This window comes from Sinohyriopsis cumingii, chromosome 5 (genome assembly GCF_028554795.1).
Source record: "Sinohyriopsis cumingii isolate HCF-2022 chromosome 5, ASM2855479v2, whole genome shotgun sequence".
Taxonomy (NCBI): Eukaryota; Metazoa; Mollusca; class Bivalvia; order Unionida; family Unionidae; genus Sinohyriopsis; species Sinohyriopsis cumingii.
The window spans coordinates 68,319,602-68,346,148 of NC_142965.1; the positions used below are offsets into that span (position 1 = coordinate 68,319,602).

General features: G+C 35.1%; 1 protein-coding gene across 9 annotated transcripts; it reads right to left on the bottom strand.

The window, feature by feature from the left end:
- Nucleotides 1-18,696: 18,696 nt before the first annotated feature.
- Nucleotides 18,697-24,257, bottom strand: LOC149799369 (WD repeat-containing protein 53-like). Of its 9 annotated transcripts, none has more exons than XM_089958696.1 (3): nucleotides 24,213-24,229; nucleotides 23,430-23,542; nucleotides 18,697-20,484 (listed from the first exon to the last, which is right to left on the bottom strand). In XM_089958696.1, exon 3 carries the CDS (start codon nucleotides 20,482-20,484, stop codon nucleotides 19,453-19,455), a length of 1,032 nt encoding a protein of 343 aa, XP_089814822.1. In that variant the 5' UTR covers nucleotides 23,430-23,542; nucleotides 24,213-24,229; the 3' UTR covers nucleotides 18,697-19,452. The 9 variants fall into 9 exon arrangements, with proteins under 9 accessions (XP_089814822.1, XP_089814823.1, XP_089814821.1 ...); XM_089958697.1 differs by lacking the exon at nucleotides 24,213-24,229 and adding an exon at nucleotides 24,184-24,200; XM_089958695.1 differs by lacking the exon at nucleotides 23,430-23,542 and having other exon boundaries at nucleotides 24,184-24,257.
- Nucleotides 24,258-26,547: the final 2,290 nt, after the last annotated feature.

Sequence of the window (26,547 nt, forward strand, 5' to 3'; positions counted from 1 at the left end):
TCTTTGAGTATTAAAGTTATACACCTTTAGAAGAGACAGTACCGTTTTTATTGGACCAACGTCTGTGTTCGTCATTGTCGTCGTCATTCATCTCCTGTATATTTGGAATGGTCTCTGTCGCAGTTTTCTTGTTTCGCGTAGCAAAGCAGGATGCACAAAATTGATCACCACCTATATAGATCCTTATTTCCATCTTAGCATCGAAAATGAGCACAAACCTGCCAATACATACAGCTACTTTGCTGAAATGCCTCATTCGGCTGACGTCAAAACTTGGTTTTTATCCTTGATATAATTATGAAGTTTTAGGTCTTATTTTGCAGTCCTGGCCATATTAAATACCCGAACAATGCTGTAACGATATTAATGTAGGCTTTTTCTTTAAAACTTTCAACACACCCAAGAAGACTGGTTAATTATAGTGCTTAAAGTTTCTGTCGAAATCAAGATGTCTATATCGGAAAACAATAACTCCCCGCATCGAATGAGGCCATCTTAGTAAAAACGACAACAATCAATAATAGCTCTCGACGCCCCAATATATATATATATATATATATATATATATATATATATATATATATATATATATATATATATATATATATATATATATATATATATATATATATATATATATATATATATATATATATATATCACTTTCTTTATCATAACGAAAGCATATAACAATTAAATGTTTCAATATTTTAAAGTTCAAATAAGTGATTTGCTAATAACAAGGGTAACAGTTCTTATTCTCATAAAAGTTATTCACATTTCAGGATAAAACCTACCATTTCCTTCTTGGAATAATATAATTTCGAAGGCTCACCTTCATTAGACCTTACTAATTTTCAAAGATATTTAAAACATAGATTCTAAATAATTATCAGATAGGTTTTTCTGAAAACTGAGTTTAAAATTTATTTTATCAATAGCAAATGTATTATTTATGTCCCCATATCATTTGCAAACATATGTTCATCTGTCATCCAATGTGGTCACCACATGTAACAGCAGAAAAACCTTTTAACGTCTTCTAACGCGCTTGAATAAAATTTGATCGAAGTAGTTTTTCGGTCATATCGCTACGATGTCATTCACCTTTTTCCAAATGATAATCATCTTTCATCAAATATGGAAACCAACAATATTAAAAATGGAAAAGTCTTTAAGCAGATTCTTCCAAAACTGCTGAAACGAACTGGACAAAATTTGATACAAACACGATACCAATCCACTGCAATTATTAAGAAAACAACACAAGTTTCAATGACTTATTCTAAACAATTGTTCCTTCAAGGGACTGACGCTCTACTGACTAAAAAGAATTTTCAGGAATCCAATATAGGACTGTTCCTATTTTTGTAACCGTAAGGTATTAAAACAAACCTGAGAAACTGTAACATACCAAATAGGGTAACATGGAAATTCTGGTAACAAAACCGGAACCTACCAAATGTGGTAACAAAACTATAAACTGGAACCTACAGACATCGTAGCGATAAAATTGTTAAAGCTACGTTAACAATCCTAATCACACACACACACACACACACACACACACACACACACACACAAACTGGAACCTACCGAATTTGGTAACAAAACTATTATCTGGAACCTACCAAATTCGGTAACAAAACTATAAACTGGAACATACAAAATCTGGTAACAAAACTAGAACATACCAAAGTTGGTAACAAAACGATAAACGGGAACTTACCAACTTTGGTATCAAAACTATAGAAGGAAGATGCAAAATCTGGTAACAAAACTATAAAACTGGAACATAGCAAATTTGGTAACACAGCTCTGTTCTTTTGTTCGAGTTAACATGATCACAAGATGACAGCAAGTGAAGTACAGTTTCCTTATCATGGATTGGGACTTGTCCCAGATAATGGCATGGATTGGAACTTGTCCCAGATAATGTCAACACACAACCACGCAAGTAAAGTTTAATGTGAAAGTAATATAGGTGGAGGAATATCTCAAATGCGTAAAGCAGCATTACGTAAACTATTCTTCAAATATATGCACAAACTAAGTTAAGCGATGCAAATTCATTCAGACCTGGTTATCGTGATTCGAAGTCAGTTCTGTTAATAGCTATGGTCTTTGATTTTAAAATCTGTTTCAGAGTGTTGACTATCAACTTGTTCGCTGGAATTCGAATGCAATGTCTGGGGCAAATGTACATGTATATGTATTAGTTACTACATTCATAGGCCCATTGACGTACAAAAATGCAGGAAATTGCTTTTGACTTTACCTCATGATCATCCATTCATGCTTAGTGATGGCCAACACAAAGGCCATATGGAATGTCAGATTAGTACCATTTTTATTGAGGGCCAACTAGACATCCTACGAAGTATTCTAGTGAAAACTCTCTAACCATTCATTCTGGATGACTAAAATAAAATATTTGTAAGATGGCCTGTGGCCATATAGGCTGTCAGAGGTTAAATCCAACAAGCACAGCTTTCATTCAGTACCAGCTAGGCATCAGAACATCAGACGTCTTTAGTGAAAATCCTTGTCAACATGAACATCTACTAACCAGGACTAAATTAGACATCCCATCAGGATGATTACTCATAATAAGACTTTCAAGATGGATGCAATTCATGCCATAATGGATGCAAGACTGGCACTATTTTCATTTGGAATAAACCATACATCATAAAAAGTTTTCCCGAATAAACGCCATATAGACTTCAGCATCCATTCTGGAAGAATAACAATAAGAACATTCTCAAGCTGGCTACAGTGGTGACCATTCTGGATGTCTAATGGGGACACCATTTATTTCAGACAAATTATGACATCATATGAAGCGTATATACGTGAGAACAACATGTCGAAATGACATTACTTTTTGGAGGACCAGCAATACTAAGATTTTCAAAATGGTTGCCATGGTGTCCAGATTGGATGTCAGATCAGCACCATTTCATATTTGGGACTGTAAAGAAATCAATGTGCAATGAAATAGATTTCACTTCTGGATCATCACCAAGGCCTTATTACTCAGTGTGTACTCTTAGCGAAACACACAGACAACCACACCATAAGCTCATATTCTAACGAATAAACAATTACCTTTAAAACCATACCAAGAATGCCTAAATCTAACTCATGCATCACCACCAAAAAGGAGACAGGACAAAATTCTCCAAAAATAGACTGGGGCTACAATGGTGGGTACTGAACTGAAGCTAATAATTGTGATCTGATTCCACATGCATGCTCTTCATCCACACTGCTCAGTCTCCAAATGTGAAGAAATAAGACGTCCTCTGATTGGTTGAGAAAATTAATGATTATGGTAATAACATAGGTTACCAGAACATGATCACTAAGTGGTCACTGTCAGATCTTCATGTATAACTGTGGAGATCTGATTTTAATCAGATTAGTGAGAAACATATTTCCACCAGTCAGCAACTGAAGTTAAATGCCAGCATAAATGTATTATCATAGTTTCTCCTTTGCTATATTATTAGAATAAAATTATTTTAAATAATATGCTATTTATTTTATCTTTGCCTTGTACAGTAGACACTTTTAATAATAATACGCATACATTTTCATACCATATTGTAAATACATCCAAGGAAAATCACTTATGGTGCTTATTGGTTTTGTAAAAAGGATTGATTGAACTATTCTACACAAATCAGGTAAAAAATATATTAACATAATCAGACCAGTAAAAGTAAACAAAATAATAGTATACTCAGTGATTTGGTTTGGATTTATTTTAAGGTAGCTTTAAAAAAAAATCAGTCAAATCGCTACGATGTCTGCATTATGACAGATTATTTTGATGCCTAGCACTGGGTCATCATGCCGCAGACATGTAGCATGATGTCCCACCCAGACACATTATCCTGACACCAGGCCGAATAGACCTAACACTAATTTTTAATACTGAGCCCCTAGCGAGGCAGCTGTAAGTACCATTTTTAGAAGTCTTTGGAATGACTCGGCCGGGGCAAGAATCCGCGACCTTCCGCACCCGAGATGGACGCTGTCACCATTAGGCCACTGGAGCAGTCTTGTAAAGTTGAAAAACATGCCACCAAAAAATTATGAGGAACAGAAATGTCTGGTGACGGACACTGGACAACATATGAAATGTCATCTCGTAAGATTTACGCTCTTATGGTCATCGACCAGTAGAGCTAAAGAATGATGAACAGGTTTTATCCAATTTGAAAGAAAGCATCTTGGCATAAATGGCTTTTACGTGTGCATAAATGATGTTGACCTACTATCAAATCTATTCAAATGATGCTGATCCTGCATCAAAATCATGCCCACCATTATTAAAAATTGAAGCGACTTCTTCTCAAACAATGCTGAACAGAATTGGACCAAGTCTGACAAAAAAAAAAAACAACAAAAACAACAAACATCTAGGCATGACGAGCGTTCAAGTCAGTAAATGATGCCAATATGCCATTAATTATGATCACTGTTACTAAAAATACACAACTCCAGATACGACGTTTTCTAAAACAAAAGCACTCAACATAACTTGATCATACATGATAGGTTTAAAACAATGATCGGCTTTAATGAGAGTTAGTCCAAATGATTTCAGATGACTTACTGCATCCCAATACAATGCATTAATGGTATATTTTTTACCGTATTTACGCGAGTCAGACATCATATTTAAGAAATATGTGATAAGTCTTCACACATACTGCATTTTCAGCCCATACGATGAAATGTTCATGTTACCAACTGTATTGTTTTTTTTTATAAATATTTTGCTCAGATAAGAAAAATAAGATATATAAAATCCAGTGTTCATTGTTTTGGGTATTAAAACAAAGTTATAGCACCTTAAACGGAATGACACTATTGGTGAAATAAATTTCATGGAATTCATGGTGAATTTGCTCCTTTTAACTTCTGAGTGTCAAAACCATCTCCAATAAAAATGTTCTTTGGCAATCAAAGGTTGTTCAAATAAGCTACTATTATGGACTTAGTTAATACCGGATTGGCACAATTTTCATATAGGAGGACCAACAAGACATCGTTTAGGACCAACAATAATCATTTAGGACCAAAATGACATCATTAAGGACTAACAAGACATTATTTAGGACCAAACAACATTTAGGACCAAAGATACATCATTTAGGACCGACACTGCATCATTTAGGACCAACGATACATCATTTAAGACCGACACTACATCATTTAGGACCAACACTACGTCATTTAGGACCAACATGACATCATTAAGGACTAACAGGACATCATTTAGGACCAACAGACGTCGTTTATGACCAACAGGACATCATTAAGGACTAGACATCATATAGGACTAACACGACTTCATTTAGGACCAACAGAGCATCATTTAGGACTTATAAGGCATTTTTAGGACTAACAAGATATCATTAAGTACTAACAAGACATCATTTAAGACCAACAATACATCATTTAAGACCGACACTACATCATTTAGGACCAACACTACATCATTTAGGACCAACACTACGTCATTTAGGACCAACATGACATCATTAAGGACTAACAGGACATCATTTAGGACCAACAGACGTCGTTTATGACCAACAGGACATCATTAAGGACTAGACATCATATAGGACTAACACGACTTCATTTAGGACCAACAGAGCATCATTTAGGACTAATAAGGCATCTTTTAGGACTAACAAGATATCATTAAGTACTAACAAGACATCATTTAAGACCAACAATACATCATTTAAGACCAACAATACATCATTTAGGACTTACAATACATCATTTAGGACTTACAATACATCATTTAGGACCTAGACGTCATTAAGGACCAACATAACATCATAAGAAGTTTTCTGGTGGAAACTTTAAGTTCATGCTTCTTTTCTTTTTAAAAGTGTAAAAGATTTTCAAGATGGCTGTCATAGTGGTCATATTGGATACATATTGACACTATTTTGATTTAAGACCAATGATAAGTACTAAGAAGCTTTTGGTGAAAGCACAATATTGACATGACTTTTAAAGGAGGAGAAGCCATGGCAAAATTCTCAAGATGGTCACTATGGCAGGAATATTGGACATCAGATCAGAACCAATTTTATCCTGGACAACTAGACATAATACAGGTTAGTAAAAACTGCATGTTGATATGATCAACCAGTCAGAAAAAATAGTTTTAATATGATATTCATGATGGCTTCTGTCATGGCCATGTTTGGCATCAGATTCGCACCGTCTTCATTTAGAACCAACTGTATATACATCATTAGAAGTCTTTCAGTGAAAACTCTATGTTAATATGACCAACCATCTATTCCAGAGTAGCATGTACAAGATTTTCAAGAGGATCAGTATTGTCAGCTATACTGGATATCCAACTGGCACCATTTTCAATCCGGATAAATATTGCAATCTAAATAAAGATAAAAATAGATCTGAATCTGCTGGCAAAGTCAAGGATAAATATTACAATCTGAATAAAGATAAAAATAAATCTGAATCTGAATCAATACTATTATCAGTATAAGTCTGAATCAATTGACAAAGTCAAAGATAAATATTACAATCCGAATAAAAAATAAATCTGAATCAGAATACATTTTATTATCAGAATGAATATTATAATCTGTTATTATTCGATGTTAACACATTTAAAATCACTAATAATTTTGTCAATGTTTTCATCAGAATCCGTTACCCCAGATAAAGCTAAAACATTCACTGTTGCCACAACTTTTACTTTCACAATCCCCTTTAGTTACGTTTTTACTACCTTCACAACCGCTTCGGTGTCCTAGTGGTTAGAGCGTCCGCCTCGGATGCGGGAGGTCGCTGATCCAAGTCCTGGCCGAGTCATACCAAAGACTTGCAGAAACGGTACTAACAGCTTCCTCGCTTGGCGCTCAGCATTAAGAGGTTAGTGTTAGGACTGGTCGGCTTGGTGTCAGGATAATGTGACTGGGTGGAACATCATGATGCCCCAGTGCTAGGCATCACTATAAGCCGTCACACTGCTTACATCGTAGCGATATGACTGAAATTTTTAAAGTTACGTTAAAAATCTTAATCACACACACACACACACACACACACACACACACTACCTTCACAATCGCTACGGTCGCTGGTGACAGCGCTTTTATTTTCGCGATCTGAAATAATTTTTCTCAATTGTCTTAGGCGTGTATTAATATTTTTTGTTTCATATTTGTGAGATAATTCTGATCTAATTTTTCAATTCCGCGTGAGAGATACAAATTACTCAACTTCTGTTTCTTTGACCGTCGCCAAAGTTTGAAACATAGATTGTTGAATCAGCCTAATGAATCAGCATTCTGCTGGTAGTGTAAATCTATCTTCAAATTTTCGTTGTTTTAGTGAATCAAAATCACAAATAATTTTTTCAGGATTCAGTTTATTGCATATTTTATACCGTCGTGCTTCAATTTTTTAATTAGATAAATAATAGCATTAATATTTTCGTAACTCATTATACAATAAATAAAGATTTAAAATAAAAAAATATTTACACAACCTTAGACAGCATAATCCCGTATGAACTCCTAGGTTGCCAAACGACATTCTAGCAAGTTCAGAGGGTACGAAATATTTATAGTATATACTTAGGACGGCACAGTACATACAGTAGCATATTTACAGTATACACAGTCTTAATTCTATGGACAGCACAACATACAATCTTATCGAACTTACCTACATGGACGGCACAACACTAACTTATTACATATCTTAACTCAATGGACGGCACAATACCTCTAAGGGGCTTTACGTTCAACAGATTTCTGCATACAACCACCATATGTTTGTCTGTTTAAGTTCTAGAAATTGAGGGGAGGGCACTGATAATAACACGGGTCCTATGCTATATAAAATAACCAATACTTTGAAATCCAAAAGTAGCTCACGCAATGGACGTGGCTTATATACTCTTTGTTTTTCTTAATTATTATCGCTGACAAAATATAGACGAAGCAAGAAACCTGCCAGATTTAGAAAAAAGGATTATGTTTCTGAAGACCCCCCAAAAAATCATTATTCATCAGTAAATACAAGTATTTATAAGATACATGATCTACCTTTATCTGACAGAGTTATATCCCCTGATTATATCAGAACGCTGTCAAAGATCATATCAGAACTTTTGTAATCGACCAAGTCATAAAAGGTTAAATTACTGTCTTGTGATATGAGTGATTCCTATTTTACATCAGGAGTGAAGTACTGAAATATTCGTTGTTTATAACGCCGATGGGATGTTTTAAAAACTCATTTTGCTCTCTTTTGTATAATAATAGTATTTGTCTAAGCAGTTATTTTGAAAATCTGGCTAGATAGTCTTCGGCGTTTTTTTATAACCTTTTCATTACCGGCGTTGCTTTTGTTGTTGTTGATCATAATATCGTTTCAGCTCTCTGTATTTTTTACCACCACACTGCGCACACAACTCCGTGTAATCTCTAACCCCAACACCACACTTCAAACACGGTTTTGGTCCTAGACTCTCTTCGTACGCTTTGTAGGTGAAGTCCACAGAATTCGTTTATGCAGGCTTTGTTACAGGGAGTTGTAGAACCTATCATTAACTAACTACAGTTATTGTTTGTTTGAATTATTATATATAATTATATTTTAATTTAAATATATATTTGTGTTAATTATAATATGGAAGAGTTTGAGATGTTATCTACAGTCAGGCCTTCTAAATCTAGATTCGATATTGATAGGAGAACCCCTGACTTGCGGAGTCGAGCTCTGGTTGATCAGACGGAAACTCTGATTGAAAGTATTCGTGGCGCAAAGAAAGAATTTTGCAACGATGGTGCAGGTCATGTGTGATCAACATTCAAAATCATGCACAATACCGAAGGTGTTGTCGATGCTACAATGACTGCCAACGAGCAGCAACGATTATTACTTATCTTGACAATCAAATATATACCTTTAGAATAAACTTTATTGCAGAGCTAGGCGATACTTGGATTATCGGTTACAAACGTGACCCTGTTCGATTACAGCACACTGGAAATAATGTTACGTTAAACAAATTCTAAACCAGGAAATATTGACTGGTATTGACAAACCGTATTATGAACGAGCGTATCCTGTAACTGCAGTTATTTGAGCAATATATCCGATAAATGATAAACATAGCGTTCGAAAGTAAATTGTGTAGCCGATCGAATTACAGAACACTTCACAAACGCGATACGTGGAAATAAACTAACGGATCTAAGACGTAGCAAATAATGAGTGTGCAGAAACAGTTAAAGACACCAGACCGTCTATCAAAGACGTTACTGAACTGGGAAAGAAACTAAAATTCCCAGTAATGGTATAAACAATAACCGGATAGATTTTGTACGAAACGAAATATAAACCGAAAGGCGCTTAGATAAATAATATTGATCATAATGCACATGTGTGAGCGGTGACAATATTTCTACGAGCTCGAACAGTCAAATTTTATTTTCGATATTATGAATCAGATTAGTAAAAGTGATCCTGTATCTGTATGGTTGTTTCAAAGCTCTGAAGGTGATAGTGATCTGATAAGGCCTGATGGAAGTCTTTGTATCGAGGAAAAAGATTTGATCACTTTGTAAGACCTAATGGTGAGATTTATCGAACAGAATTTCTTCATACGAAAATGAAAACTCCTGCATTGAAATATACCAGCGACTATGATCAATTACTCAGTAACTGTTTTACTATTCCATCAGTCGTGGCTCATTTCACCAGAAAGAAAAATTTGTGGAAGTCGACTCGGTCTGATTTTCTCGATGTAATATGAAGTTGTGTCGAATATGGACAAAGAGTATTGAAAAATATATCATTTGTGATAGTGTGTTATCCTGGACGTTTTCTTGGAATGGGAGAATGTTCAGAATATTTTAAGAGATTTGGACATACAAACCATGAAATGATTCGAGTTTCTGTAAACGGACCTCTACCAGATTTTGACGTAATGGGTTTTTGCACGAATTACATCATTTAAGTTTGCTGAAAATCTTCGTCAGATTTGTTATGTATGGTTTGGTAAACACTTTTTAGAAAAAATGTGGGCACCATCAGTATTGTTTCGATAATGCTTGATTCAGGAATTGTATTATTGTTAACAGTGAGTGAAATATTAATGTCATATCGTCCACAAAAACAAGTTTGGTTACCAGAAGAATGAACAAATCTTTAGATCCATTTGAGGATGAAGATTGACTATGAAAATAGACTAAGCAAAGGATCTTGGTAGAAGGATAATTGGAAAGTTGAAGAAAGGTGGTTCACACGATCATACACGAGCAGTTGTAGGTTAGTTATTGATGATGCTGAATTAGATTTTATCATCGCCGATACAATAAAGAAAAATACTTGTATTAGCAGAGAAACAGCTTTCTTGTCAGACTGAACTAAATTAGTTACAATTGCGAGTTACATTGATGGCGATTCACCACAAAATACTCATTTAAGATCTTCGATGCTCGCGTAAGTTTCAATAAATGTATTGTCGATGGTGAACAGATTCCCTAAATTAGCTGTTAGAGTAGCGACGGATTCATTTTATATCGATAAGAAAAAATGCAGATTTGTTAAAACAACTAAATATCGGCACTGAATCATTATGGGGAGGATGGAGACTGAAAAAAACACTACACATTTATGATTTAACAGCTGATGTCGAGTATAAAAATACTTATTGTGAAAATATTCAAGAGACAGTATCATCATCACCATCGGTATATGATAATGTTGCCAGACATAAAACAGTTCATCTAAACGGAACAGTTGGATCAGGAAAGACAACACGTGCAGTTAAGTTATTTTGAGAACTTGATTTGATTGTATTAACACCTACACATATATTCGCCAGGGAAATGAAAGAGCGAGGGGTAAAATCTCATACTTATCCCAAGGATTATTATATGGGATGAAATATGTACCGTTTCATTAGAAACGTTAAAAATATTTCTTGATTGGTTGTTGACGAAAAGTACTGCTGTGATAATGTGTGACGATCATGGTCAACCGCCACCTTTTGTTGGACTGTCTCCACATGAATGGCTGAGGAATTTTGTTGATTATTATGAGGAAGTAATTGATGATCATAGAACGCTTGATCCAGAATTAAGAGAGCTTAAGAAATTAATCAGACTACAACCAAATAAATTGAGTGTGAAATAATGCATAAGTCATTTCAGAAACTCCTATGAACAATTTTTGGATTTTATGGAAACCAGATGATTTGATAGTTGCAAGTAAAAAGATAGTTTGTGATATACCTGAATAACAATTATTTCTGTTACATAAAGTAAAATTTTAAAATCTACCCGAACCATTGTGTTATCAACCAGCAGATACTCGGCGGCAAAATGTCGACGTTGAAATTCAAGGTTGTGGTAGTAAACAAAGTCTTGTGTCAAATGATATTGTTTTAATTCCTGTCAATGTTGTTGAGAGCACGTTAACGATGGACAAAACTCTGTGGACGCTAGGATATGCTATAACGATTCATTCGTCACAAGGATTGACTATTTCTGATACTAATATTTGGATAGTTGATGATCGTATCGAATGGTCAAATTTAGTTTATCTCGCATTGTCTCAAGTCAGAAGAATATCTCAGCTGCGGAGGGTTATTAAAGACTTCACGGAAAATAATAATCAAACTTCTAGCAATAGCGACGATGTAGTCAGAAAAAATTAGTTATAAGCAGTTGACAAAAAAATCGCGACTTTGATATCGACGCTGAAATTATCATGATGCTGAAACAACGACAAAATAATCATTGTGCGAGCTGTAACACAGTAATGTTGTGGCAGTATTCAAATAATAATCCAAGACAGTTTACCACAGAGTTAATAGCAGTCTTGGTCACACATGCGAAAATGTGATGAAGACCTGTCTTGAATGTAATAGACGTAGAGGCGCTAGTTCACAAAGGTTAACACGGTGGTAATCGTGTGTCTTCAGGAATTACTTGTAATTGTTCTCGTACAAATCCACGCTGAGGAGCAGTTGAATCCAGTCTGTAGATTACAGGTCTACCCGTGGATCTTACCACGCTGGAAATTTTATGTGTCGTTACACTACAAATAGGATTAGTCGCTCTCTTTTTTATCACCTTCAAATTCAACAGGTTCGATAAATATCTGAGTCACATTACCTAGTACTGGTTGTTTTGATGTGTGACATTTGCTGCATCAGCAAGTTTACTAATTGCTGATCAACCCCTCCAATATCCTCTTGGGCTATAAAAAATTGATTCCATTATAATAATAATTGGTTGATTAATTACCCGCCCCTAATACTAGTTTACCTTTCATTGCAGATCTTACTAGAAAGCTAGCAAGTTTTTCTGTGAGAGATTTATTTTTTATGGAATTTAATGAGTGAATCAACCTCACATCTGCAATGTGTCGTTGAAAATCCTTATTTTTATATGCTACATGATGAATATGGCTCGGTTCAGTTGTTCTCGTTCATCAAGTCGGATATCGAGTTCCAGGACCACAATAATTATAACCAAGAAGATGTTTTTCTCCTGGATACTTAGCCCATGGAGCTCCTGGTAATTTTCCTAATGAAGCAGCGATGTTACCACCTGTCTTCATATCAGACAAAATAATAAAAAAAATTTGCTAGTAAATAATTTCACACAGTTGCCTGTAAGTGCATGCTTTTTATTTATGTTAATATTGTTGTTAATCCACTGGTGGGGGGTGGATGTTCTACATCTAACATAATATAAATTATTATTTATTATATTTCTACTTCCTGGATACAATTGATTTCTCAGTGACACGAAAGTAAGAGCCAGTAAAATATCACAGTGTGCTACCAAATTCTATCAGAGCAATTATCATAGGTCCCTCTGGGTCTGGTAAGATACAATTGTTGCTTACTCTGTTAATGAGATGACTCAAGTGGGATAAGCTGTATTTAGTGACAATATCTGTAGATGATCAGCGATGCTATGATGTGCTTAAAGATTTTAATGAAAATACAAAATTACTGGACGAGGATGGTAATGATATTATTGAATTTATCACCAATATTGATGAAGCTCATCTGTAGATGACCTTGATGGATTTATTAATAATCTAGTAGTATATGAAGATGTGATGCTTGACAAAAAATCAATCCAGCTCTGATATTTTCTCGCGGCAGACATAAAAACACAGACATGATTTATGTTACTCAGCGATATACACAAATACCTAAAGTGATCAGAGATAACTGTAATATTTTAGTTGTGTTTAGTAGAGTTGATACACATACTCTGCGAAACATTCATCAGACTTGGTGTTTAGGGGATATGGATATGATTAAGTTCAAAAACTTCTTTTCAAAAGTGCAAGCTACTCCACACAGATTTATAACAATAAATCTGCATGATCCTTGGTCACAATATCGTGTAGGTCTTGATAAAATCTTTAAATAAAAAGATAGCATCAGGGAGGGTGCGACCAAAAATGAGTGTCCAATGGGTAAACAAACACACAAACTTTTAAAACAAGAATGACAAAGATGAAGTAACAAAATGAGCTAACCCAATTAGAGAAACTCTGTTTTGGTTAGAGGCTTCGGTTTGGCGTTATTGACCTTATAGTTATCATTTTTTTTCATAAGGTTTGTTTTCAAGATTAGACTCTACTAAAAAGAGGTCTATTCACCCTCCCTGCTGCTGCAATACTAGGCTAAAGCTTGAAATAAAATAAGACCATGCGGTAAAAAAGTAGGACATCTTAAACTTCCTCCCTTAAATTGAGAGTTTTAATAGCTTTCTAATCACTTCGTTTGAAAGTACATGTATGAGCAATGGACTTTCAATGGCACCTGATGCCCACCCTGAATTTAAAAGTCCTGAATGTTTACATCTCCGCTAGCCAAGGTTCCAATAACCCTATCTACACCTTGGCATATTGAGCAGACATTTATGTGCTTCAGGTCTGTAAATTTCATTGGATGCAGCCGCAAGCCACTGCATCCAATCAAAATTAAGTTGTTCAAATCTGAATACTGTTCCTACATGATTGAGACAAGGGGAGCACACAATCTGAGTGGACTGATAAATAAAAAAAATTCCAGTGCCAGTCTGTGTTTGCACAAATACCTTTCACTCAAATACACCTGTAATGGCTTTGCTCTTAAAGTACCCTTTTTAGGTCAATGGCTGCCACCGTTTTTGGTCGATGTACAATGCACCACGCTATTGGTTAATTGGCACTACATTCTAAGGGAGGCTACACATGAAATCCAATAGATGTTGCCAATCCCAAAATAGACTTCTTCCTTATACAAAGTGCAAGCTATCAAGCTATCTACAATGTTTAGTATGTGATACAGAACTTGTGTTACTGTGCAGAAACCATTCATATTATCTCAGTGACCTTGATCTGTGACCTTTTAAATCCAAAATCAATAGACTTCTTCCTTACACCAAGTGCAAGCTATCCACAAAGTCTGGTAACCATATATAATGGAGAATTAAAGTGTTCAAGTGTTAATTACTCATTAGTCTTAAACTAAGTAACAAAAACAAAACAAAATCAAGTTTTGTATTTTTTTACAAAATAATTACATGTATCAAAGTTATAAAATGAAAATTTAAGAGGAACTTATAGTATTGTGAATTAAATCCAAAATAATCCAAAAAGTTCTAACAGGAGTCCAAACAGAATAGTGTTCCAAATTAATTTCAGCATTTAATGTGCTTAAGTGTCAACAGTCTTGATGTATCACAATGGCATTGTCCAGAATGTCTATGAATGAATTCCTAATAATCCCAAACTACTGTTTAGTCCAGACAGTTATATAAGCACTTTGCAATTCTAATAAATCAGTTAAATAAATTATTACTCTCAAATTCAATCTAAATATATTATATATATCTACATAATGAAAATAAACAAAGAACAGTAAAAGGAAGAGAAATAAAGAATTCTTTACATTTTCCTCCTTAAACAAATTCCCAAGACTATGTCACAATACTTCCCACCTGATCCATATAAAAATACCTTCCTACCTAACTTATGTCACATTATTCATTCTTACTAGTGTAAAACAATTACCCTAAACTGCAAAACGTTCATTATCAAGGCTGAGTTTACAACTAAAATCCATGTTTTAAAAAAAAACACCTATTTACTGGATCATTAGTTTAAAATGTGATCTATAATCATGGACAAAAGTTACATATTAAACACAATTGTGCAAAACTAATTTTTATTTCTTTAAAAATTGCTTTGATTTGATTAAAAGTATCATAATAAATGTGATCTGATGTAAATAGGCCAGTTGTTTAGCTATCAACTGGAGTATTGTCCACAAGATTTACCAGCATTCCTCTGTTAGTTTTCTGATGAAAGAAAGAGGACCAGTATCTCTTGGAACTATTCAACAGCTTCCGTTGAAGCTGAAGCTTATCTTCAGCTTATGGAAATACCTGAGATTTTTCAAAGAAGCAGCACCATATGGTTTCAAAATGTATCTCAGTGTGTTTGTCAGAGGTGCATCTAGTGAGAGAGAGAGAGAGAGTAGACAACAAACCAATCTAATGTCGAGCCATTATTATTTTAATCCCTTCATGCGTCAGAGCCATCTGATAAATTACATAAACTCTGTTGAAAATGTTTCTTCAATGCTTTGGCCAGGAAAACTTACCCGAGATGTTTTATGAGTTTTAAAACATGCAGACAAAGAAAAATGTAAACTGAATGTAGGATGAAGCTCATGAGAGCTTGTTGTCTGGTCCACATTTATTCTAACAGATCATTATTTGCATTATGCAAGCAAATAAGGAAAAATAAAGTCAGCTAATCCAGTCTGGACTAAGCATATTGAGCACATGCATAACTATAAGAGTTGAAATTAGTAAGGAAATTAACTGAATTTAACCCAGAATGCTTTAATGCATGCTGATAATGTCCTTGATTGAATGGCACCTTACTGATGGATATGTTTTTGTTTTTTTGGTTTGACACCATTTCTTAGCACAAGATAGGCTAAACATGACAGCCAGTGTAACTGGTGGACAAGAACCCAGGAAAATTATAAGAACCATCAACCCATGTGAAGGAATCTGTCATATACAATTTACAAAGTTTTCAAGGTGGCCCCGAGTGGTCTAAAAAGCTCACTGTTCTGGATCACTGCCATCTCTGTATGTGTGGGTTCGAGTCTCAGACTTGGCTAATGTGGGTATGTGAGAAAGCCTGCCAGTAGCTTCACGTGGGTCGGTGGTTCTTCCTGGGGTTTTCCAGGGTTCTTCCTTCACCAGTTATACTATAGCCTATCTTCATTCTTGTGCTGAAAAATGGCGTTAAACACTACTCCAGCAACAACAACAAAGTTTTCAATGTTTCTTTCTATTCGACCTATTCCACCTAGCACAAAAATCCCAACACAAGTATGATCAAGTAAAATCTTATTTATGGAGAAATGTTTGGAGAAATTTATTGAAACTGTGCCCAGAAGTATTTTTGTTCCCAATATTACTTTTTTCCTAAGTACACTGTACTTGAAAGTGTTACAGCTCTATAGTCATAAACTAGTGTTACAGGTCTATGGACGTAAACTAGTGTTACAAGTCTATGGACGTAAACTAGTGTTACAGCTCTATAGTCATAAACTAGTGTTGCAGGTCTATGGTTGTAAACTAGTGTTACAGGTCTATGGACGTAAATTAGTGTTACAGCTCTATAGTCATAAACTAGTGTTGCAGGTCTATGGTTGTAAACTAGTGTTACAGGTCTATGGACGTAAACTAGTGTTGCAGGTCTATGGATGTAAACTAGTGTCACAGGTCTATGGACATAAACTAGTGTTACAGGTCTATAGTCATAAACTAGTGTTGCAGGTCTATGGTTGTAAACTAGTGTTACAGGTCTATGGATGTAAACTAATGCTACAGGTCTATAGTCATAAACTAGTGTTTGCAGGTCCATGGATGTAAACTAGTGTTACAGGTCTATGGGCATAAACTAATGTTACAGCTCTATAGTCATAAACTAGTGTTGCAGGTCTATGGTTGTAAACTAGTGTTACAGGTCTATGGATGTAAACTAGTGTTACAGGTCTATGGATGTAAACTAGTGTTACAGGTCTATAGTCATAAACTAGTGTTGCAGGTCTATGTTTGTAAACTAGTGTTACATGTCTATGGATGTAAACTAGTGTTACAGGTCTATGGATGCAAACTAGTGTTACAGGTCTATGGATGCAAACTAGTGTTACAGCTCTATAGTCATAAACTAGTGTTGCAGGTCTATGGTTGTAAACTAGTGTTACAGGTCTATGGACGTAAACTAGTGTTACAGCTCTATAGTCATAAACTAGTGTTGCATGTCTATGGTTGTAAACTAGTGTTACAGGTCTATGGACGCAAACTGGTGTTGCAGGTCTATGGATGTAAACTAGTGTTACAGGTCTATGGACGTAAACTAGTGTTACAGATCTATAGTCATAAACTAGTGTTACAGGTCTATGGTTGTAAACTAGTGTTACAGGTCTATGGACGTAAACTAGTGTTACAGCTCTATAGTCATAAACTAGTGTTGCAGGTCTATGGTTGTAAACTAGTGTTACAGGTCTATGGACGTAAACTAGTGTTACAGCTCTATAGTCATAAACTAGTGTTGCAGGTCTATGGTTGTAAACTAGTGTTACAGGTCTATGGACGTAAACTAGTGTTGCAGGTCTATGGTTGTAAACTAGTGTTACAGGTCTATGGATGTAAACTAATGCTACAGGTCTATAGTCATAAACTAGTGTTGCAGGTCCATGGATGTAAACTAGTGTTACAGGTCTATGGACATAAACTAGTGTTACAGCTCTATAGTCATAAACTAGTGTTGCAGGTCTATGGTTGTAAACTAGTGTTACAGGTCTATGGATGTAAACTAGTGTTACAGGTCTATGGATGTAAACTAGTGTTACAGCTCTATAGTCATAAACTAGTGTTGCAGGTCTATGGTTGTAAACTAGTGTTACATGTCTATGAATGTAAACTAGTGTTACAGGTCTATGGATGTGAACTAGTGTTACAAGTCTATGGATGTAAACTAGTGTTACAAGTCTATGGATGTAAACTAAGTAACTGAAATTCAACAAGTAATTTAATGATCTTATAAAATGAAAAATAATGAGGACCTTATAGTGTTATTAACTGAATTCAAAATAATCCAGAAAAATCTCAATTTAAGTCCAAAAGAATGAAATGTTCTAATAAACTTCAGGTCCAAGAGTATACTGGTCAACCAACAGCGATGACGTTAAAATGGCATCATCCATAACTCCTCTGAATAATACACAATAGTTCCAAAATAATATATAGTCCAATATCCACTTTCTATTTCCAATGAGTAATTCAAACGAGTATCTTTCCTTTCAAATATTATCATAATACAACATAAAATACATCTGCAGACTTGATGTAACAAGAATACAAGAAATAGGAATGAGAAAACTGCCAAGTTTGAGCTACTCGTTCGTATACAGGTGCAAGTGCACATTACCACAACTACTACATGACAAATCACAAATTGTCAACATTGTTGAAGAACTCACATGATTTAATCCATCCATTATGTTTTAATTCTTCTGAGGTACCACCGGACTGACCTGACAATGGGGTCAAAGCCAAAAACTCGTTAACATATTTAGTAATAATTTTATTTTATTTAATAATAATTTTATTATTAGTAACAATAAACATGTAAATAATCATCTGTTTATAGATCCTACACAAGTTTATGTTCTAACAATAGACTCTATGCATGAACATCAAATCCAGCTACATATAATCACTACAATTTACAATCGTGAATATAAATTACAAAACTATTGATAACAAAACATAACAAAAGTCATTCAAAAGATGTGAAAAATCAAAATATTGAGAATAATGATGACTTGGATGATTGATGTGATACCAATTTATATAGATCAGAAGGAAGAAGACATTGCTCTTCATGCTCCCTTTTACACATATATTAATAAGCTTTACAATAACTTTTAAAAAGTGTCTTTACTCTAAATGTCACTTGATTTATTTTAACATTTTAAGCAATATCTGAGAAATTAATGTGATTTCCTTATAAAAACATTATGAACGAGTTTCAAGTCTCTGGGCAATGATATCCAAGGGAGATAATTACTATCAGGTCAAATAATTTACATGAATTTGAGTTACCTCCCTCAACTCATGAAATTCAATTTAAGTACAGGACCATAAAATTACTACTTCTAGCAATACAAACTATATTTGGTAACAGAATGAATACTGCTATAAGCACAAAAGGACTGAAATCACTGCAAAAACAAAAGTATAAAATTGTCCTGCCTCATGAATGAGAAAGGATTGACAATTGTCAGTATCTTTACCCTTAGGTGTCATGACAGGTAAGGAAGCCCTATAACAGGCTCAATGGAAGAACTGTAAGGCTACTGGCCTGATTTGCCACAGCTATAAAATGTTCACCTGCACAAACAAAAGGCTTTAACCAATTGATTTTAGATGTAAGTGTGATCTGTCCTAATTTGCAAACCTCTGTGTAGTTAATGTCTCGCTGGTGCAGTGGTCGTGGGTGTCCATTTGATGGAAGATTTTCACTTCCATCTGCAAGTTCATTTGGATTATTGATATCCCATAATGCAATAACAGAGTCATTTCCTCCTGAGACTAATCTAGAGTCCGAAATGAAATGCACTTGGGAGGCACCGTGAGAGTGAGCAAGCAGGGTAAAGCATTCAAAGATATTCTTATGGCTCGTATCAAATAGAGATACATGTCCATTCTCAAGGGCAACAGCAAGAAATTTCCCATCTGGTGAAGCAGTGAGATGGTGGATAAATGGCGGATTCACCATATAGGCATCCATTTCTAACGGTGTGTCCTGTAACTCCTGCATATTAAATTGATTCTTACATCTTGGGCGCGAGAAATCCCAATGAATCAGGTTACAATCCATTCCACCTGTAAAAATGTCCCATGGTTTCTGTGGACGGAAACAAACAGTGGAGCAGATATTTGTATGTTTCCGGCGCAGGGTTTTGAAAATATTTTTGTCTTGTAGATTTATTATCTTGACTTGTCCTGAGTCATCACAAGCCGCTAAAAAGGTTTCATTCTCATCCAGCTGAATCTGGTTGATTTCTTCTTCATTGTATTTAAACGTATCAAGCGGATTCTGAAAATTTAAAAGATTGTAAACATACACTGTGTCACCAACAGCTGAATACAGAATATTCTCCTTCACCCGTGACAGAAACACAGACGTGCAATCATTCTGTTCCTGGACTAACTTGTGTACCAATGTTCCATCCCTTTTCCAGAGGCATATCTCACCATTTTCTGCACCAGATGCAATAAAAGAGCCATCGGGAGAGGCATCCACACACAGAACTGAGCCAGTGTGGCCACCACTTAGACTGAGTGTGGTCATCTGAAAATAATAGAGAGATATTTTACCCTACTTGTATACTTTTACTTTTAGAAACAGAATTTAAATGGTTCTGTGTTCACACCAAAAAGCCTTTCTGCATTTTTTTCCTGCTATCAACCGTTTGTCCAGTTGTTCCAGTGCTCAAAGAATACTTTAGACACCGGCCAATGGCAAGTCTCTTTAAAAAAGAAAAGCACCTATCCTGACTTAAAATCCATTTGTGTGACAAGGTCTTATAATTATATTATATATTACTAAAGCCTGGCTCGGAACCAGCATCTTAAAATTACTGACAGATTGAACTAGGTCAAGACAAATTTTATGTCAATCGTCCAAAGATTTAAAGTCACTATCTTTCATACTTCTTGTGTGCCCACCAATTGTATTCTTCTGAAATCCCAGTTTGAACAGGTTGATCATTGTGACTGGCTGATTCAGACCATTGCTGATTTGAAACAAGCTTATTTGGTCCCGATTTCAGGCTGATTTGGCCCATGTGAAATATCATTACATTTTGTCCAGGATTTAAGATGTAACATTTACATTTGTTTACAGTATCTTATTTCACAGCAGATTCAAACATGCATTAAGGAAATAAATTCATGACTTCAAATATGCATCATGGAAATAAGTCATTGATTGTATGCGTGATGATACAGTTGTTATATAAAAGAAATAAAATAATGTAAGACTGTTAGATTTAGGCATTCTTGTTATAGATTTAAAAGTACTTTTTTTCTTAAAAAATATGAGCTTATGGTGTGGTTGTCTGTGTGTTTCGACAAGAGTACACACTGAGTAATAAAAGCCTTGGTGATGATCCAGAAGTGAAATCTGTTTCATTGCACACTGATTGTTTACAGTCCAGCATCTCAAAGAAACACTGATGAACCAGTGACAAGAACTTCACTGAGTTCATCTGTGAAGGTACTTTAGAATGAGATATGATTTTTTATAATTAAGATACAAAGAACAGTACTGAGAAACAACAGTAGAGAATATATAGTAAAATTAATTGTGTTCTGATTCCATGTGTATCGAGCAATTTCATTCACTCTGAGATTTTTGAAAGCTGCATTTCAATTGGCTAATTGAATTCAAAAGTCACTAGAACAAGACCCTTAAGTGGTCGTTGTATGATTCGCATGCAGGACAGTGAAGATTTGATTTTAATCAGATTGGTTTCTCAGTGTAGGTCTACCACAGTGAAACCAATTGTCTCTGGTATTTCATCTGTTTATAGTGGTATCTCCCAAGTTTACTCTCAGATACCATCTTGACTTAAGTTATTACCATCTGTTTATTACTTTGTTTGATTATTGCATAATTAATTAATTTAACTGTAAACACTAACAGTGGAACCATCTGACCATGCATTGGCAAAACCCATTTGACCAACACTGCTATATTTGCCAATTTACTGAATTTAATACCACTCTAGAATACGACATATGACTTTGTGATCACTGATTACAGGGAAGTCGTTATATTAAATATGTATTAATGTACAAAAATATCCACAAATCAATATTTTACGGCTTTAATATTGCCTTTAAATTAAATATGTTCATGTTTCAAAGGTTAAAATGAAAAATAAATGAGTTGGTTTGCCGACTTAAGACGTTACTCAAATCATAACAATTTAGTGATAACAACGACCTGCCAACCCTGACGAGTCCATCTGAGTATGGCAGTTGATTTTTTTTCCATAAGACTGACCAGTTTTCTATAAGGTGTAACAAATTATCAATAACTGCTATTGTATAGCTGGAAAATGTAATTAAAAGTTTGCCGCATTGACGATAAACATTATGTTCAATTGAAAAGTTTGTAAAATACACACTGACTTAATTACCAATAGTACAGTTGCACAAACTCTAGTTCCTAACCCTATGCAGCTCAATGGCTCATTGCTATCTCTCAACTTGACACAATTCTTGGAAACTCTTTTCTGTTTCACAATACGATGGCAATCATATCTCCCGCCACAAGACATACTCAAATTGGCATGTGATGTCCAATAAACAGAATTATGTCCTTCCCAGCTTTTATTCACAAGAATCTGAATACACCTTTTTATTCTTCTGTGTTGATTATTAATACTTTTCTAGAAGCTTATTTTCCCTTTTGTCTTAAACATGCATCGCTTTCTGGATGCCATTTTTAACAATTCTATAATCAACAGTTTGATCATGCAGAGGCTTCACATGAACAAATAGGTGCAATCTGAAGCGTCTGGGGTGCTGCTGTATAGTCTGGTTCCCTGAATAATTTCACTAATTCAAGGATGAAACCTGATCCAAATAAAACACAGATGAACCAATTATCAGAATTTATCAGCAACAATCATTTTTCCATAGTTTTTATTATGGTAATTTTTGTTAAGACTTAAGGTGAAATCGTAAGAGTTGGCAGGTCTGAATAACAGCAGATAAAAATTGAATAATTACAGTTAAGTACATTATACGATTATTATACTCATAAATAAATCCTGATACAATTTTGATTGTTATATATATAATGTGAAAGAAAGCACGATTTGCATGAGAAGCAATAAATACTATGGGTCAATTTATATGCATCACTGTTTGATTGTGTCAACTAGCCTATTTATGAAAAGATAACTTTATATTTTCTTTACTGAAATACTGGAAAGTAATTTTGGTAAAAAATCTATATGTAAATTTAAGAACCAAATATTAATCTTTTACATTCTCCTACTATGTATGCAAACATCACAGGGGTTCGTATCATTGCTTAAAATCAGTCATACACATAGTATAAAATAATACTGAGGACACTTCTCTCTTTTTTCATTCAACATATTTAAGAATCAACGCTAATATTGCAAGCTCCATTTCGCATAGCGTAATAAATTTGGTATGGCTGCTTAGCTCAGGCATTTAACTTTTTATGCATATTCAAAGTTTGGCTTACTATCATACCTTTCAGGAATGCCCAACTATTTTCCCCACACAACTGCTCGACAAGGCCTGTTCGCACCACTAGATATGCAAGAAAAACACATTGAATGGAATACTGCTTTCTCACTGGCCAACTGAAAATAAGTTATAAATAAATGCAGAACATCAGTTTCTTTTAACCAATGAGAGGACAGTGTTTTATTCATGGGGATTTCACCTGCGGGCGCGATCAGGACCATGTCGAGCAGTCACATGGGAAAATGGTCTGGCATTCTTTAAATGTATTAATGTAAGCTATGCGTGAGCAAAGCATCGGTACCAAGTTTATTACGCTACGTGAAATGCAGCTTGAAATAGCATTGATTTTTATTTCGGTCGCGCGAGAAAGAAGAAAAGTGTCCTCCCTTGTACTATAATTGATACTGATGTATGGCTGGCAGTCAATACGAGCCCGTGGCAAAAACAGTAATAATTACTAATATAAATCAGTTATGTGTTTTTCTTGTAATATATCACATGGTGCAAATCAGTCACGTTTTGGGTCGAACCAGCCTCTACTTTTGTCTGAATTAGCCACGGTCCAAATCAGGGAACATTCCCGAAACCTATTCAGCACTATAACCTCGAATTCACGTTATATTTAGATGTACGTCGTTGTCAAGCCACTAGAAAAGTTTTAAATTCACATCCAAACTACTTAAATTAATTATTTGTGCACTTTGGCACAAAATTATACTAGTTACTACTTCCGTTTTTTGAGAAACGAGCGGATCACCTGACAAGCTGTAAAAATGCTTAGCTAACCCTGTAATCCGGAAGCTGCAAGGTGTGGTTTTAGGACATATGGTATTAATGGTATAGACAAATGGGAACCAGCCTGGAAATGGAGTATATATATGAGTTAGTCTGGCCAGGATTGGTTAATAATGTAAGTTATGTTGTAGGCAAACAGAATCTTTTGAGAGCTTATCCTAGTTGTAAGTGAGAAGAAAAAAATACAGACATTATTTTATTGATGGAATCTGGGTCCTTTAACATTCTTGAGTTTGACACACTCGTTACTAAATTAGCACCTGACTCACTGGTGCGGAATCGAAAGCATATGTTTCAAACGCGTGCAGGTCCAGAAAATGTCACGAATCATATACTTTCCTCTATACAGAAGCTGACATCCAGGTTTCATCTATACTGATAAATATAGGTTTGATCATGATCACTAAAACATTTTAAGTTATTTAGTTTTTAATATGGTGTTTGCATAGGTTTACTATGGGAACTGAATTAATACCGTGAGTCCTTTATTGTTAGATCACTTTGTTATTTGTTCGCAGCAGAAATAAATAATCCGGAATGCAGTCGCTAAGGAAAAATTGGTCGGTAATTGTTGAGACAAAACTCATTTTAAGGACTAACGTGAACTACTTACTTGAAGTAAACAGTTGATGTATTATTTTTTATATATGGCTTTTTATTATATGACCAGAATTACACAATACAATAATACGATCATATACATGTATTTATTATGTGCGTTATAATTACATGCAATAGAACCTACAAACATTGCACTTGATAACAATATATGGTCGACACTTTACAAATAAGTCGGAACATATTATAATTATTACATTTGAGAATCAAGTAAAAAAAAAATTATAGGGGGACTGGCAGACAACTTTAACTTTGAAAATAAAACGAGAAGTTAAGTAGAAGGTAATCGTGTGTTGCGGACAGTGGCGTACTAAGGGTAAATGACACTCGGAGCGACAATGATAGCCCCGCCAACGATTTTCCTACAATTTAATTTGTATGAGCTGTTTTGGTGCCCCAAGACCTCTGGCAACCGCCATGTCCTTCTGTGTTCTTTAATGGCGCCCCTATTTGGTTTTTCTCAGTTTATATGTTACAGTTAGCCACTCCCCCTAAAAAACAGAAGAAGAAATGTTTTGTGAATAATTGCCCACCTTACACTAAGGTGAATTTGAGATAGTGCGATAAATCAACCCCCAAAATCTGTGTTGATACTGATGGAAGATATGTGGCTCTGATGTCACCTGTTCATTAAAATATGCAATTTTGCTGCATGCAGATCATTTTGGAAGAATCCTGCATACATTTTAGACATACTGGTAATTGGTAACAGCCATATCTAGAGCGAAAATTAAAATGGCCACAGGACAGATGATTATTCTATTCCACGTGGATTTACAAATCACCAAACATAGAATTTTCTCCGGAAATATAATGTGCATGTAACCAAAAGAAGCCGACGGTAACTTCACCGCCACGAGAAATACCGGCAGGTGTTTACAATGTACACCGATGTATGCAGAAAAAACTGGATGTGAATAATTGCAGCTTTCAATGAATAGGTGATATCAGCCCCTAACCCGAAAATCAACGTCATCACTGGTGAGGTGATGATTTATCGGCCCAAAAGTGACATGTTACGAAAAATTCAGCAGCATAAATAAATTAATTAAATTATTAAACATAAACACCCATGTGCCGCACAAAACAAACCAAAACTAAATTAAAAAAATTATAAAAAGTAAACCTCACGAATGCGTCACCCACCCATTTGCCTAGGTCAGTTGTTCTCTACTCCGAGGACATTGCATCACCACTGTATCATTATGCAGATAACAGCACTAAGAATGCAAATCAAGTTGATGGAGTAAGTAGATAACAGCACTAAGAATGCAAATCAAGTTGATGGAGTAAGTAGAGCGAAATCGTGCATGAAGAAACATCGCTGGATGTTCCCGGTGATCTGCAACTGCAATGCCCATACCTTTGTTCTCAGACGCCTGCGCTTTTAGTTTATATTGCCATGAAACAGTATAAAATAAATCGTTTTGATGCAGTAATAGCTGAGTGGTGTCGTGGGGGTCATATGGGGAAAAATGACATGGGCAGAATGGCAGTAACGGCCTAAGCAAACGCTTGGCCCGATTTGAATTATTTTGGCAAGGCCCCGTGAATTTGCGCGAGGGGCCCCTGTGAGCACGGCATTTGGAAATAAACTTTTAAAAATAAGTTTTATATGTCATTGAACTTAATACTTTGTTCCATGGGTTTGAAATTAGTTTCTCTATATAGATAGTTTTAAAAATTACTAACGCGCGGGACTCGAATG

Bases quoted from the DNA above. Each gene is read 5' to 3' on its own strand.
- LOC149799369 (XM_089958694.1), bottom strand. From the start codon at position 22,480: ATGTCTTGTGGCGGGAGATATGATTGCCATCGTATTGTGAAACAGAAA. The intron at 20,485-22,339 runs GTAATTAAGTCA...TATTATTTTCAG, and splicing joins TTTGTGCAACTGTACTATTG to ATGACCACACTCAGTCTAAG.